This window comes from Octopus bimaculoides, chromosome 9 (genome assembly GCF_046866305.1).
Source record: "Octopus bimaculoides isolate indiv1 chromosome 9, ASM4686630v1, whole genome shotgun sequence".
Taxonomy (NCBI): domain Eukaryota; kingdom Metazoa; phylum Mollusca; class Cephalopoda; order Octopoda; family Octopodidae; genus Octopus; species Octopus bimaculoides.
This window is the reverse complement of record NC_142936.1, coordinates 19,605,884-19,623,138: the sequence shown is the minus strand read 5'-3', so window position 1 is coordinate 19,623,138 and position 17,255 is coordinate 19,605,884. Positions and strand designations below refer to the sequence as shown.

Sequence of the window (17,255 nt, the reverse complement as noted above, 5' to 3'; positions counted from 1 at the left end):
TATGGATTTCTTTTTTTTTAAAGAAGACTAAGAGAAAAAGATGTTTTATATGACACATTCTACCAGTGTTCCAAGTTTCAAAGTGTTTCGTTAATGAAAAATGTGGCCCTCGTTTTAAAAAAGATCCAATTGCTGGATGCAGGACAAACGTACAAGTATGTACAAACTTAACATCTACATGTATATATAGATGCATATCTGAATACATGACGTTGCAAAAAAAACGTGGACAAAATGAAAAACAGAACATAAACAGAGCACAGAAAACAAACAGGCCACGTAGAGAATATTTCCTTCATCAGCTGCCCCTATTCTAAATTAAGCGTTTCGCACATACACACATCACCGATTTCCACCTACATTAGACGTGGTTGTGTGGTCAGAAGTTTGTTTCCCAATCATATGGTTCCGGGTTCAATCCCACTGCGTGGCACTTTTGGCAAGGGTCTGCTACTACAGTCTCGGGCTAATCAAAGCCTTGTGTGAGTGGGTTTGGTTGGCGGAAACTGAAACTGGTGTTTTTACGTCCCCGTAACTTGGCGGTTCAGCAAAACAGAAAGATAAAATAAGTACAAGGCCTTAAAAAAATTAAGTCCTGGAGTTGATTTGTTCGACTAAAACCCCCTCAATGTGGTGCCCCAGCATGGCCGCAGTAAAATGACTGAAACAAGTGAAAGATAAAAGATATAAACTGGTATCAAATTTTGGTAGAAGCCCAGCAATTTCGGGTAGGACTTAAGTCGATTGACTGGTACTTATTTTATCGACTCAGAAAGGATGAAAGGCAAAATTGACCTCGGCGGTAATTTGAACTCGAAACATAAAAGCGGACGAAACGCCGCTAATTATTTTGCACTGCATGTTAATTATTCTGCCACCTCGCCGCCTTGTACGCATATATGCACATTTAGAAATTTAATTACGCGTACACACACATATACATGCACATACAGGTATACATGCACACACACACACCCGCACAATTGTTTACATAATCGAACACAGACACATGAATGTGCGCGCACGCACACACACACCGGCATAGTTGTATACATAATCGAACACATAGACACATGAATGTGCGCGCGCGCACACACACATACATACATACATACATACACATAAACTTACAAATACTTATAAACATGCATACATATACATTGTAAACAATAGACACACACACGTACATACATTAACATGCATATATGTAGATACACATAAACTTGCAAACAAACACATACATACATACATACATACATACATACTAACACACATGGACAAACATACATGAATGTATATAGACATATAGACACATAAACAACGTACACATACATACGTACATAAACAAGCACACACGTCCAGTAGAGAGAAAAAGCAACAATAACATTTCTGACAAAAAGATTTCAATTCATAAAATACAGCTCACCTCGATCTGTTCACCGATTGGTCAACTGTTTAATTTAAGCTCCGCCTATCAAGGCGGGTCTTTTCACAAATATATGTTTCTGTCGGCGTGAAACTCGTAGTATTTTCATGTTTAACGTGTACCGCCAGTTGCTTGCTACAAAGCCGGCTGTTTTTTTTTTAACTGGGGTTGTATTTTAACACCAAAGATCTTACACTGGAATTACACACATCAGTTTGAATTTCAACGTTTTTTTTTTGTAAACGTCTGAATTTTTTGTGCTTGTATATATATAAATATATATATATATTTATATATATATATATGTATATATATATATTATATATGCACACACATATTTTAAAATCTGGCTTAGTTTGAAGCGAAAAATTAACGTGCAAAGTACATTCAACATATCACGCGTAAACTTTATTTAAAAGAAAAGTTAAAAGGACTATATATATATATATATATAAACGCACAAAATGAATGATAGAAAAAGTATGAGTGAAATAGCAGCAGATTTTATTGACCCTTCGACGTGGCCTTTACTTCATAATGATCCTACACTAGAAGAGTTCGAATTCATGTCACAGTCTCTGGAGTTAAGTTCTGTCAACGATGAATGGCTATCATCGTCGGATCCTTTCAGTGATTTCAACTTCGATAATTTTGAAATGTTATTTGCAGACCCCGACTTTCTCGTTGCTAATCGTATTGACAATCACAACAACGAAAACGCCGACCGCAATAGCAGATCGACTCGTAATCCTAACTTATCATCCGCGAACCCTTCACCCACGCACACCAATTATGAGTCGGATTTCTTGGCAACTGGTCAAGACGAACAACAGACACCATCGCCATCATCTTCATCACGAGAATTCTTCTCTTCACAAACTTCAGCACCACCCTCACCCTGGTCCCAACACTCTTCTGTCGGTTCCCCATTGTCAACACAACCAGATTCACCACTCGGATTAAACACATCTGAGAATTCTTTTGATTTTCGGACTTTACTAAGTAAATCAAATCTTCAAGTTCCAGTTGAACAGACCCCAAACAAACCCCAGCCTAAGGAAAAGGGGAAGAGAGGTCGACCTCCAAAGAAAAACCTCGACCGACGAATACAGAAAGGGAAAAGAACTGGTAAGATTTTTTTTTTCGTTCCGTTTCTAATTAAACCCTTCTTCGTTACCATAACTTAGTTGCTTCTATTCAATACATATTAATTAACAAGGTAGTCTCTATGTAATCGCTTGACCGGTGACGATCTTTTATATTACGACTGTAAACTTAATTTTAAAACATTAAAAATTGCAATACAAACATAAACGTCACTGAATTAATGCTTGAAACTTGTAAAATATATAATTGTATAAAATATATATTTAACAAGAATAGTCAATATAGCAACGAGACTCCACTTATGTTAGATGTAGGGGTTTCTCGTTTCGTTTCTTGTACAAGAATCTGGTGGAGTCAGTTACTAAATTAGAACAAATAATATATTAGCCAAATATATATTCAGATAATTACACGACCCAGAAGGTTGTGGTTCATAGGTCTGCTCAATCAAAGCTATCATGGGCTAAACAATAATTTATCACTTGTAAGTCAGATAACAGCATAACACTTATACACTTACCCCACCACCGGAACATGTAGCCTCTTCTTTCACATGTTTCCACATTAATTTATACTTACACTATTCAAACATTGTTTTTTGTCTCTCTCTGTCAACAAATAGCGTTTTTCTTTTGTTCTCAAAGCTTACTTTCTTTGTACCCTAAGGTACTCTGAGGTCAACCCCGATTAGCAAACGCTATAATGGGTATGGGATGAGGGAGTACGTCCCATTTTAAAACGGTAGGGTATAAGGAATTTGGCTGTTATTTCAAGCAGGTTGAATGGCCATGTAGAGGCTTCCTCGTTAGCTCGTTTAAACATACAATAGTGGTGGGAAAAGCAAACCCTAGATTGATAACTAACCTATGTTTGTAAGCGTATATTTATGAATGTATTTTGTTCATAATGGTTAACTTTTCGACCAGTCTTACCATACCAGTTCTTTGTAGATTTGGACAAATTTTACCACAGAGCATTTTTTGTTTTGTATAGGTTTATTTATACGTTTAGGTTAAAGTAAAAAGAAAGAAAAATAATACTAAAGAAACTATTCTTGGGATTCTCACACTAACCGTATTGAAGACACACTTTCCTTCCACCTCATGATTTTTGACAACCGGCATGACAACACACACACTCACTCACTCACATACATCAGCATGGTGAAAAAGACAGCCGGGGTAACTTAGTTACTCTCTTTTCTGTTTTTTATACGTAACCCAGCCAAACGCCATAGCAACGAACGAAGCGCTGATACTTCTAACCAGCCAACCCTTTGTCTATGCATTTTGTAACCAATCCTTCCCTTTTTTTATATTTAAACTTGAGAGACGATGGGTCAAACTTCCTCGATCGTTACCAGTGACTTAAACAACTCAGTCCTTCATTCCCTGGTTGTATCCTGACAAATAAGCAATTTTTATTCAGACGATAAAAACAACGTGTTATAGCAGAACTAACAAAGTTTAATTGTGTTAGTTTGTCTTTGTAGAGATACTATAGCGACTTACTTTTGAACCTGTCCCTTATACCCGCTACGATCTCATAGTAGCTAGGTAAAACGGTAGACGGACTATATGTAATCTGAACCTTTACCCCCTTATTTATTAATTTTTTTTTACGGAATCCCACGTTTTAGGCTATGGAGATTCCGATTCTGAAAAAAAATTGTTTGAAAAATGTCACCCCCCCCCCCCACCAAACAGGCTATTTACATGCTAGAAATAACAGCCAAATCTCACAAAACTAGTTTTAGGGTTAGGTTTACCCTGTGGATCTATATAAAAACCGGGGGGGGGGGATCGAAATTTTGAAATTGAGATTTTTGAAAATTTTGTTTCAGAATCGGAATCTCCATAGCCTAAAACGTGGGATTCCGTAAAAAAAAAAAAATAATAATAAGTGGGGAAAGGTTCAGATTACATATAGTCCATCTGGACCGGTAAAACTTTATTTTTCTTCGTTCCATATCTATAAATGTAGACTCAGATTGATCGAAAACCAAGGAGAGGTTTATTTTTAGTTGAAAACATTATTCTCCTATGGGCATACACGCCGTTTGTTGCTGCTATTCCCAGTGGAAACGAAACCAGGTCGTGGTATATATTTGCAGAGAATTTACCTCTTAGCTTCATCGTTTCTCACAGCTGAGAGTTCTTTATGAAACACAGTCTCTTTATTTTATTTTTAATAAAATGTGATGACTGGATCTCGTCATATAACTGGTGGTTTACTTTGTCTTTGATTCTGGCAAAGTCGAACTATAGAAAAGCAACCGTAGTCTTTCTTACCGTCTACACCTAATCCATTCCCTCTTTCTTTCTAAAGTGACTATCAATTCTCTTATCTCTTTTTTATATGCACTTCTTTCTGTGAGTTGAATATACAATGTCAAGCATCCTAAGTCACATTTCAACTGTCCCCCTCCCCCTCGCTTCCATCTGTTTCTCTATAACAAGTATGATCTTTAAAAGGATAGATAAGTGAAAGTGATAGGTTGTACCTTACACGAAAATAGTCACTTAAACTGGGTTGTAAGGGATGGTGAGTGGGGTGACTTGTATAACGTCTTTGCTGATAAAAAACATTCTCTAAAAAGTCTTTCGCAGAGTATCTCTCAAGTCAACAGTTAAAAAAAATAGCTTAGGGTCCCTCTAATGTTTTATATACTAAATAGAATTTAGTCTTTTTTTTTCTTAATACAGGAGATGAATAGGGTTGAGGTGTTGCCCAGTTTAAAAGGGTTGTGATTTTGTGTCTTAGCACAAGCGAGACGTTCAGTGCTTTTTATATTCTGTGCTCTTCACTTTCCTTTTGTCAGTTAATAACTTGTTTTGTTAATATGTATATGTCAGCTAATGTGATAAAAAGTTTAATCTACAATTTTCACTATGTTGATTAGTGTCAAATATTAAAAAGAAAACACTTTTTCTGAAAATTCGCCCTAAATGACTTTTGACATTCTAATCTAATTGATACATGCAATAAGTTCACAAGCATGGTTTCCAATTTAGTGAATTAATTTCAGGCTCTCAATTTAATTCCAATTCCTGCCAGGGAATTAAGATTCATCGGTCTCTGATCGTTTGCGAAGAACATGGTCACTGGTTCCTTCCAGATTTAATGAAAAAATATCCCACTAGGGGTTGAATACTGAATAAATAAAAATCAACTATATTCTATATCTCCCTTACCCATTGCATGCTTATGGTCTTGTGTCAATAAATGTTTTTCAGTGCAACAGTTGTATTTTAGTCGTTATCTCATAATTAATCATCCTTTTTTTTCACTGAATATTTTGGCGTTATCCCTAAAACAAACTTATTTACTGTGTTCTTATAAAAAGTATAAGACAGTGGAAATTTTTAGAAAGTTTAGTCTGATTGAATATATCGGTACCTTTAATTTTAAACCTTAAAGTTAGAGGGAGCCTCTTATACTCCCTCGATTTTGTAGAAATAGCAGCTAAATTCCTTTCTACTGTCTTAAATCAGTCCTAAATATATAAAATGACAGTGTTAATGACTGGAACACTTTTTGATCCATAAGTCTGCTCGATCATTTTTAGTTCTAGTTAGGGGGCTGAACAACCACTACAACCGGCCTATCGACCCGCTCCTACCATCAACTTAATCAACCATAATACTTAACTTTCGACCCTTTTTAGATAAGAGTCGTGGGTACTACTAAAGCAGCACGGTCCCGAACGCGCAGTCGCGAGTGGTCGATCCTAACCCTAACCCTAAACACGTATTCATTTGCACACGCGGGTTAGGGTTAGGATTGACCACTCACGACTAGCTAGCGCGGACGCGCGACTGCGCGTTCGGGACCGTGCTGCTTTAGTAGTACCGAGTCATGTTATTTAGCGTTTATTGCAACAGCGATTTGTCGCGATATTGGCTCAAGAATAGATAAAATATTTAATATAAACACAAGGCCTAAAACAGTTAGGAGATGGGAAAAGTCGATATTTGATTGGTACTTTTATTTTATCGACACCGGAGGGATGAAAGCTAGAGATGAATGTAAACACCTAGTACAAATACCGCAATGCTTTTTCATCTCCTCCCCTTTACCGACTCTTTTGATCAACCATCGATTAAATAATGTTAGAAATTGAGTGTTGCTTTGATCATCAGGGTTCCTGCCCCGAATTAAATATTTTCTATAACTCAGAGAAAATATATTGTATTTATTAAACACTAGTTATGTAGCATAAAATATTAGTTAAATAGAGATATTTCTCCTACAAGTACTTGCCGGAGTACGTAATAAAGTACGTCTAACAAACATTTTTATTGCAGTAAATTCAATTCATGGAAACAGTAATAGGAAATTTTCAATAAATAGTTTTTAGTTTTTTTTTATTGTTTCTAAAACATTGGGTTTTTTTCGTATGCTTGATACAATTATATAAATTGCATTCCTTGCGTCCAAGTCATGTTGTCAGTAAATGAGTGACTTTGTTTAATTACTTCCTTATTAAATTCATAAAATATAACAGGTCATTTGTTTGTATTCCTGTGGACCACTACTGTAGTAATCTGATCAACAGTTCGATTCTATGTAGGTTTCGATTCTGTTTTTAGAACCAGTTAGCTCTACGTAGATCACCAATTCCGTCTACATTCCCTTAAAACTTTCAGGTTTCGACCCAAGTAGTAGTTTAAACCTAGGATGGCACTAATCGAGCAGATCGTCTAAGTTTATCTCGGGTTACATTATCTAAGACGGTAGAGGTGTAATGTGGGGGAGATTTGGTTGCTATCTCTAGCGGGTCAAGTGACTACATAGAGGCTCACTCCCTGGCTGCCAAAACAGAAGAACGTCGAAGTGTATATATTAAGCCTTGTATTTGATCGTCGAAGATTGGAGTTTATCTCCTTTTATGGTCGATTACAGTTTGTAAAAAAGCACAATAAATGTGAGACAATGCATTTTTAAACCTCTGGTTGCCCCTATACATTCTCAGTACTAAAATTCCGGGCTAGTTCATCCTAACAATACGTACTCCTTCCAATGTAATCGGTTATAGCTGAATAGGTAGTACTCCGGCATGGCCACAGATCAATGATTGAAATCAGTACAAAAACATCCCATTGTTGTAGGTTCAACTCTCGTCCGCTTTGGCTTGGTAAATAAATTTACTATTTCAAAAGATTGTATGTTGCATATCACTTTTCTTTATGAAGTAAAATAAAACGGTCTTTTTTCTATCATTTCAATTTCTTTTAGCTATCATTTCTCCAGAAACACTCGAAGATTCAATGGTGAGACTGTCCCACACAAATCACACAAACACCAGTTGTAGTAGTAGGACATCAACAGCCGTAACGGAGAGAAAGAAACGTAAATGCATGACAGACGAAGAGAAAAAAATTCATAATGAACTGGAACGAAGGCGCCGTGCTGCCATGTCTGTACGTCTGGCACATCTAAAAGACTCTGTTGAAAAAATTCGCGATGATCCAAAAGCGTCGACAAAAAAAATAGTCGATGAAGCAATTGTTGCTATTGAGGACTGTAAGCTCTATGAGCAGGAACTTCTGATCGAGAAACAAAATTTGGCAGATCACCGGCGGAGGTTAAAGGCGCGGATACAATCTATGGAAAAGGGAACAGATTATTCTTTTACATCAACGCTAACAGGTACATTTTATCTTTCATCTTTTTGGGGTCGATAAAGCATTGCTCAAAATACTGGGTCGATTTAATCGACTAACCCACTCTATTTCTCTCCTGGATATCGGGCCTTTATTATTACTGTAAGGAAGATGGCTTGACAGAATCGTTAGCGAATCACCCTTGTTGTATTTCTTGCGACTCTTTACGTTTTGATTTCAAATTCCGCTAAGATCAGCTTTGCCTTTTATCCCTCCGGGGTCAATAGAGCATTACCAGTCAAATAGACTTACTCCCCTTTCCCTTTGAACCCCAAGTCAGAAATTCTTGGGAGGAAGGAAGCGAGCCGGCAGTCAGTCAGATCGTCGGGAAAATGCGTTGCGGCATTTTTTCCTGCTGTTTACATTCTTCGTTCAAATCTCGCCGAGGTTCAAGTTTGCTTTTCATAAGGAGGACGGCGAGTTCGCAAAATTGTTTGTGTATGTGGGCGAGAGGTACATGATGGCGTTTGTTCCCGGCTCATAACGTTTTGCATTCGAATCCTGCAGAAGTCAACTTCGCCTGTCTTCCATTCGGGACCGATTTAACAAACAACCAGTCAAGTAGTGAATCGATGTAATTGGCTGTCCCCACCCCTACCCACTACCACTAACAAATGCCGGCTATGTTGCTAAAGAATCGGTATTTCTTCCTGCTCTTCACGTTCTGAATTCAAATAACCCCTCTGAGATCGATGTGACAGTCGAGGTCCATTAAACTATTTCTATTGCCAAATTTATTCAGTGTTGGCTTTTTTTTTTTTAAATCCTGTCATGAGTGACTTATTTGCTTATTTTGCTATTCAGGATCAAATTAATAAACAAAAGTAAATTATATTTAATATGGTTGCCTGGTTTGGCAGGAAAGTAAATTTTAATCTCTTAGCCCCCATTGTCTGTCGTTAAATGGCTGGTCAGTTTAGACAAAGGATAGGAGTCGAGGAGGTTTCAATCTTTAGGATTTTAAGATTCAGTTTGCCTTATTTGGAGCCCTGCATGTGATACGCGTTCCTTTTCTTTACGGCATTCTCGGCGTATGCGAAGTAAAACATTTAAATTGGAAATAAGTAGAAAGGTGGCTCGTTTCCTTAACCGTTATTTTCGCTAAATACATTAATGTACCTCTACTACAGATTATTTACCTCTCTTTGCTCCATACTTCTAACCTTACCTCTTCTTCCTTGTTTGGAGTCTGTGTCTGTGCATGTTAGGTTTGAACTAGACAGAAATTCAAAGGTTATTCCAAACTAGGTAATCAAATGTGGTTACTCGACAAGCTAGATAGAAGTGGTCGTTGAGTCTTTTTCATATCTACATTGTACAGTCTCAAAAAGAAAAACGAATTCGCCAACAAAAAAAAAACCGTTGGTATCCTGGCTGGAATGCTTTTTTTTTTAAACAAAAGGTAATAACTTGAGGCTAAACTATAACAAAGGCATTTAACATGTAAGGTAATGTTTTTCCTTACGTAATCATGACGTCTCAAATTCACATACGATATTCTAAATTATCGCCCAGTTCTTTAACTCCGCCTCTTCGACGTTGTTGCAGTTGAAATGGCGGGAAAGCAGCAACCAATCAGCGCACGGTGTTCGTTTTCCTTTTTCATCCTCTCCGTATAAGCCCGCGAAACTATTTTTCTTTGTCGAGGCTGCTTGCTTCATCATACTTTTCAGATTGAATAAGCTATATATTTTGCTGCCATACTGGAGCACCTCCACTAAAGTATATCGACTAAAATATTTCATTTTGTATATATTTTACTGAAACGGTTAAGTTGGCGTAATTTCATTGTCTCAATGCCCCAAATTAGGACATTAAAGCATTGTTCGACTCAATATGTAAGACATATTTAGAGATACGTACACACGATGGTTTACCGCGCCAATTCCATCTTTCACATTTCCCGCGTGTATACACATATATATGTGATATGTGTGTGTGTGTGTATATATATATATATATATGTATATAAAATGTGTGTAGTTACATATTATATGAACATGGCTGTATGTATTATATGTATAATCGTGTGAGGGAAAAATATGTTGGCCTGGAAGCAGGGGTCCCCAAACTTCTTAGACCATCGACCCCTTTATGGAATCCCTGACCCTTCATCGCCCCCCCCCCCTTCATGAAATCCTTGACCCCCTCATCGATTCCGCCAGGCATGTACAAGAAAATAAATAGTAATAATAATTAAGTAGATGTGCATTTATCGACCCCATAGGGTCAATATTGACCACTTTGGAGACTCTTGGCCTAGAAGAATGCTTTGGTAGAATAGCTTACATATGTATTTGTGTGTATCAGAACAAGTATATTTCTTCTTGTATTGATGTGATAGTTTGTAAACAAACGTCACCATGTGAGTGTCCATCAATCTTCCATGAAAAAATTTCTAGCCAATGGGAAGTTTTTCCCTTGCTTGGAACCTCATCGGTAACAGGAACAGCAAACTGAATTGAAATCCCACTTAAGCAATGGCTTTTGTGATAAGTGTAATCAATATCCAGTATGTAACTGGTACTTTGTTTTATTGGCATTTGAAAAGAGGGAAAGGAAGGTTGACCTTGTTAGGATTTGAACTCATTTCTGTGGCTACCTACCATGTTTTCTGATGAGAGAGAACCCATGCTGCAGTTTCAGTTGAGACTTGAAATGAATTCACTTCACTCAAATACATATAGCCATGACCACATCTTGGTTTCCCACTTAGAAAACATAAGGTGTTTTATTGTTTTATAATAGTGGATCTGCTTACCTACATTTTCAATTAGGCTAACCCTTACATCTTGAGAATAGTTTGAAACTCACAACTTTGTTCCTACCCATTACTCCACAAGCTACCAGTGATTGGTTGAACAGTTACATAATAGTTTCCATGGTAAAATAAATGTTTTTGTCCCATCAACTTATAGAGAAAAACATGCAGACAAAAGACCTTCACATGTCTTATCGGGAAGGTAGTGAATCAAAGGACCTCGCCTTCAGTGATACACAATTTGTTCTTTTGTTCATTTTACATCCTTTTTTACCATGCTAGCATGAGTTAGATAAATATTGTGTTTTACAGCTGAATACTCCTCTTGTTGTTAATACCTGATCTTTTCAATAGGTATCTTTCTTTCCACTCATCTTGAGCTGACAGACAATTTGTTAATAGGAATGTCAAACATCATTTGTAGCTCAGTGCTTGTTCATACACACAACACAGGATGTAAAATAAAATAACAGGCTAGCATAAATGCTAACTCAGGGACCTTATAACACTATGGTCATAGGACTTGCAATGTACACTATTTCTAATATGATCTGTGAAAATTGAGTGCAAAGGAGTTAAGAAAGGGTAGTGTGTGTTTATCAGAATTGCACTGTTCAATGAATGTATGAGAGCCAAGGTGTATCGGTAGTTATGTGTGATAATTATTGAATAATCTATGCATGGATGCTGCTGTGTAATAAATATACATCTTAGCTGAAGGATGGACAAGAAATATGAAGAAAAATGTTCAAGTCACTGTTGAACTCCTACCACAGTTGGTTATGAGTTTAGTTTTAGGATTAGATTTTACCTTTGTGTATATTATGGGCTCACCTTTTGACCCATATGCTTCCACAGTATGCTGTGACTAATCATTCCTCTATGTGTGTGTTCTGAAGAGAAATGATACAATTTATTTTCTTATTTTTTCAATGGTTTCTTACATCTTCCAGACCAACAAACTAATTTGAAGCATCAGCTGGAGTGATTATATTTATGTTCACCCACCTTGCTTGCACACACAGAGAAAGTCAGTAATGTCATGAGATAAATAGGGTCTAATTTTAAGGACCTAAAAAAGCCTAATCTGAAAGCTAATGTTTTATTTTTTATTCATTGTACATTTTTTTGTAGTGGCTTTTTTAATGTATCTAACAGGGTCCCTAAGATTATCAAATCTGAAGAAAAATAAATTTGACCTTGGTGAGATTCAGAATCAGGATGTGGACAAGCTAAATACTGCAAAATATATATATTTTTTTTTTCTGTCTCACCTATAACAATTCGTCTAATCCATCTCCCTGTAATGAGTATAAGACAACTAGTGTAAGTCATTGGTCTGCAGCCATGCTGGGGTTATTACTTTCAAGAATTAGTTAATCACACCGGCCTATTAATCTCTTTATGTCAGACCATTTTAAAGGGATGCAATACTTGTTCATAAATCTAGTCTTAACTCTCGTTACACTACCCTTGAAGCAATCGAAGGTCACACCAGAATCTGGTTAAGAGAAATTTGTTTTGCTCTCTGTTCAAATCTTGAAATGGTTGACATGTTTATATGGTCTGTGTTCCATGTTTTAGTTGTGTTCCGAAGTTACACAGCAATGTGTCTGTCTGGCTACTAAGTCTTTGCTGTTGTGTGTTACTCTTGGGGTCTATGACTTCTTATTCAGTTGCCTAGCTTTATGCATATGCATTGAATATGGACAATATTATGCACTTGTATATATGTTACTAAGGAATCATACATGTGATAGGGTGGAAGCATAACATCACAATCATGAGTGCTTGAATCCTGCTGTGTAGGATTTTAACTCTTCAGCGTTTAAACTGGCCCATATCCAGGAATACCTTTTTCATGTTCAAACTGGCTAGACTCAGAGTCTCTCTCTCTCTCTCTCTCTCTCTCTCTCTCTCTCTCTCTCTCTCCCTCTCCCTACAGCGTTATTGTAAAAATAAACAGTCACATCATAAAAATCTTGAAGCTACATAATAATGCATGGTTGCTACTTCAAAACACTCTGAATACATAAGCATTGCATTTGAATGCTTGGGTTGAACCAAAATTTGAGAGTCCTGTTCAGTTAAAATACTGAAAGTGTGGAAACCTTTCAAAGCAGTGCTCCAGCTTGCCTGCAGGCTAAATGGCTGATTCAATGATCAGGTAGTTCTGTTGGTGCCAGCCAATGCAAGTCTATTCCTTGTTTGGTGTATACACACATGTTGGGTGATGTTAGATAGCAAAATCTCACTTGAATCACCTGGCAACCGTAAAAAACGGTGGGGGGAAAGAAAATTTGATAATGTAATCATAGATGTCTCTAGAAGACTGGATGGTTATGGCTGGAACCCTTTTGATTATAAATCTATGCACATTCATAGCATTTTTTTCATATAGACTATTTGTAATGTCTATGTTACAAATAGTAAATATGGTGTGGAAGTTGTGAGCTTCATATTTTATCAATCATTGATGCTCTAATAATTATTACTACACACACATGTACATACAAATCTATATATATCTTTTATGTGTAAATAAATTTGAAAGCTTCTATATTTGATGTTGCCTTTAAATATAATTTAATTTCCATTCGGAAGCTTTTAAGATACAATAAATATTAGGAACATACCAGGTTAATTTGAGTCTCTCTTCTAATTTTATATGACCTTTATGATAAATAGTTTTTTTATATATATATATATATATATTAATATTATATAGGTACAAGCATGGCTGTGTGGTTTAAGAGCCTTGCTTTGCAACTACATACATGGTTTCAGGTTCAGTTCCTCTGCATGGCACTTTCTACTATAGCCTCACCCCCCCAGGCAGACAAATGCCTTGTCAGTGAATTTTGGTTGATGGAAACTGGAAGGCTGTTGTGTATGCATATATGGGTATATATATATATATATAATGAGGAGAAAAGGAATAAATGTGTTCTTATAAAACCTTATAGTTGAGGTGTTAAAAATATAAGCCATGTACTGCAATTGGTTAAATCAAATATCACCCCCCCCCCCCCCCACCAAAATGTGTGACCATGTGCTGATGATTAAATTTTTGTAGTGTGTGTGTGTGCTTGTCCACTCATATGTAACTCAGTAGCTTATGTTCATGTTCACACCATCAGATTGATCAATATTGTCGGAAAGTGTCAAAATTGTGATGATATTTGGTTGGATTTGTGTCATTGGAAATGTTTTGGGGATTTCTTTTTTCTCATATATCCTTTTGAAATTTCCCTGTGACACCCAAACAATTCACACAGAATAAAGAATGCTTAGTAGCATTTCGTTCCTCTTTATAGTCTGAGCTCTTGCCGTTTCAGAGACGATAAAATAAGTACCAGGGGTTCAATGTAATTGCCTTCCCTCTCTCCTTAAAAACTGCAAACCCTGTGCCAAAATTTGAAACAATTATCATTACAATTATAACGAACAGTGAAAACCTCTGCCAAGGCAACACCAATGTCCTCTCAACGATTGGTCAATATCTGAAATAAATTTGACTGCTCTCAAACATTAAGTAAAAAGCAGGGAAAATAATCCAGAATCCTTGTCCAGTATCGGATTGACCCCAAAATCTAATCAGTTTATGCCAATCATGAGGCCAAATATCCCTGAAAGTTTCATCCAAATCCATCCAGTGGATTTTGAGATATCTTGTCCAAACAAACAAGTTTGACTGAAAACAATACCTCCGCCTTAGCAAAGGTGGAGATAATTAATTATTATAAAGATTATGAATATGTCTCTATGTATATATATATATAATTTGCATAATTTACTTATCTTTTATGTTTTTTCTCTCTATTTCAGACATGGACAGTGGTTTATCTGAAGATGAACATGTATCTGTTGTATAAGTGCACTTCCAAAAAAGACATTACAGAAACCTCACCATTTTTACATACTTTCACCAATTCATAAGACTGAAAACACTGCCATACCATCCACCCATCCATATACACACGCATCCATCTAATTCATATTGAATCAATATTTTTTTTTTTTTTTTTTTTGAGCTGTAGATTTTTTTATTTATTTATGTTTTATTAAAGTAGTTTTTGTTCAACTTTTGTATGCTCTTTTTTTTTTTTTTTTAAACTCTTCCCAGTTCCTTATAGTTTTTTCTCCCTTCTCCACCTCCTCATATGTAAATACTTTTACTTGACTTGAGATGTATATTTTTGTAGAAAGCTAAAAGTAACAAAAAAATAAATTATTTTTATACAGTTATTGTTTTTCTGTTTTTTTCTCAGTGTTTGTGTGTGTCATCATCATCATTTAACATCCATTTTCCATGGTTTGACTGGAGATGATAAAATGGAGAGCTACACTAGCTCCAGTCGGATTTGGTTTGCTTTCTATGGCTGCCCTTCCTTACACCAACCACTCCACAGAGTGTACTGGGTGTCTATTACGTGTCACTGGCACAAGTGCCGTTTACTGGCCATGACCATGATTCCACTTAGCTTGACTTGTCTTCTCAAGCACAGCAATTTGCCAAGTCCTGGTCACTTGTCATCACCTGCGTGAGACTCAACATCTGAATATATATATACTCTTTTACTCTTTTACTTGTTTCTGTCATTTGACTGTGGCCATGCTGGAGCACCGCCTTTAGTCGAGCAAATCGACGACCCCAGGACCTATTCTTTGTAAGCCTAGTACTTATTCTATCAGTTTCATTTTGCCGAACCGCTAAGTTACGGGGACGTAAACACACCACCATCGGTTGTCAAGTTCTAATCTATGGGACACAGATAAAGTGCATGCCATGTTTGTGTGAAAGTAGTTGTGCAAAAAAAACCCTGTCAACAAATCACCTTTTAGTTTTGTTTTCAAAGAATTCAATATAAAATCGCATACTTGCAAAACGAGTAAAGGCTAATGACAGACAGGAAGAATATCAGTTGGTTGTATATACATGTACAGACGTGGCCGTGTGGTTGAGAAGTTTTCTTCCCAACCAGATGGCTTTAGGAATTGATAAAATATTTAATATAAAACACAAGGCCTAAAACAATTTGGGGTGGGGAGGAAGTCGATTATAATTTGATTAGTACCACTGGAGGAATGAATGTAAACACCTCGTACAAAATACCACAATGCTTTTTCACCTCCTCTGCCTTACCAAACACTTTTGATCAACCATCGATAAAATAATAAACGAACGTCGCTGTCATTTGGTGTCCTTTGTTTCCAATCTTCCGTGGAAACGTGTCTGACGGCGGGGATATTATTACCTTGCTTGAGATAGGTGACGGTTGGCAACAGGAAGAGCATCAGAAGATTTGCCTCAACAAATTACATGTGTGTATCTTGATTTGTAGTGTAACCAAAAATATTTTGAGAGACATAAGCAGGCATGTTTTGAAAATGAAAGAGAAGTTACAGACCTGCAATAACCAGTAAAAATTGGTGGGATGAGTACTTTGCAGTAAACGGTTAAGAAGTTCGCTTCGCAACCACGAGTTCTTGGGTTCAATCTTACTACGTGGCGTCTTGGGAAAAATATTATTTTCTATAACTGAAACCCATGATTTGTGAATGAAACTAGGTAGATGTAAACTATAGAAGATGGACGGGTGGATTGTATCTGTAATTCAAAACGGTGTGGCTTATAACACACTGGATCGCGTTGATTCTTCCTGCGTTTATGGAATCCTTAGCCACTTATATGTTAACTGATCGAACAAGTGAATACTTATCGAAACCGACGGAGATCCACCAGTACAGTAATTCTTGATATTTAAAATGTGCAAAAATGGCGGTACTTGTGGCGTTTGTTAGCTTGCAGAAAGTTCTAAGTGTACAGGTTTTTTGTAGTTGGACGTGAAACAAGAGAGGGAGTTGGGAGAAGTTAGCTTGAAGAAAGTCTCAAGCTTCAGTTGGTTTATAGAGCGCAGTGATTCTCAATCGTTTGCCGGACTATATAGTGCAGTGATTCTCAATCGTTGTTTGCCAGACTATAGAGCGCAGTAATTCTCAATCGTTTGCCTGACTATATAGTGCAGTAATTCTCAATCGTTTGCCTGACTATATAGTGCAGTAATTCTCAATCGTTTGCCTGACTATATAGTGCAGTGATTCTCAATCGTTGTTTGCCGGACTATATAGCGCAGTGATTCTCAATCGTTGTTTGCCAGACTATAGAGCGCAGTGATTCTCAATCGTTTGCCGGACTATATAGTGCAGTGATTCTCAATCGTTGTTTGCCAGACTATAGAGCGCAGTGATTCTCAATCGTTGTTTGCCAGACTATAGAGCGCAGTGATTCTCA

The 17,255-nt window shown here is 36.8% G+C and overlaps 1 protein-coding gene across 1 annotated transcript; it reads left to right on the top strand.

The window, feature by feature from the left end:
* The first annotated feature begins 1,524 nt into the window (after positions 1 to 1,524).
* Positions 1,525 to 15,208, top strand: LOC106870557 (uncharacterized). Its single transcript, XM_014916681.3, has 3 exons — positions 1,525 to 2,554; positions 7,772 to 8,185; positions 14,789 to 15,208. The coding sequence occupies exons 1-3, from the start codon at positions 1,891 to 1,893 to the stop codon at positions 14,833 to 14,835; spliced, it is 1,125 nt and encodes a 374-aa protein (XP_014772167.2). The 5' UTR covers positions 1,525 to 1,890; the 3' UTR covers positions 14,836 to 15,208.
* The last annotated feature ends 2,047 nt before the right edge of the window (positions 15,209 to 17,255 follow it).

Coding starts and splice junctions, on each gene's coding strand:
- LOC106870557 (XM_014916681.3), top strand. CDS start 1,891: ATGAATGATAGAAAAAGTATGAGTGAAATAGCAGCAGATTTTATTGAC. Junction 2,555..7,771: donor ACAGAAAGGGAAAAGAACTG/GTAAGATTTTTT, acceptor AATTTCTTTTAG/CTATCATTTCTCCAGAAACA. Junction 8,186..14,788: donor TTTTACATCAACGCTAACAG/GTACATTTTATC, acceptor TCTCTATTTCAG/ACATGGACAGTGGTTTATCT.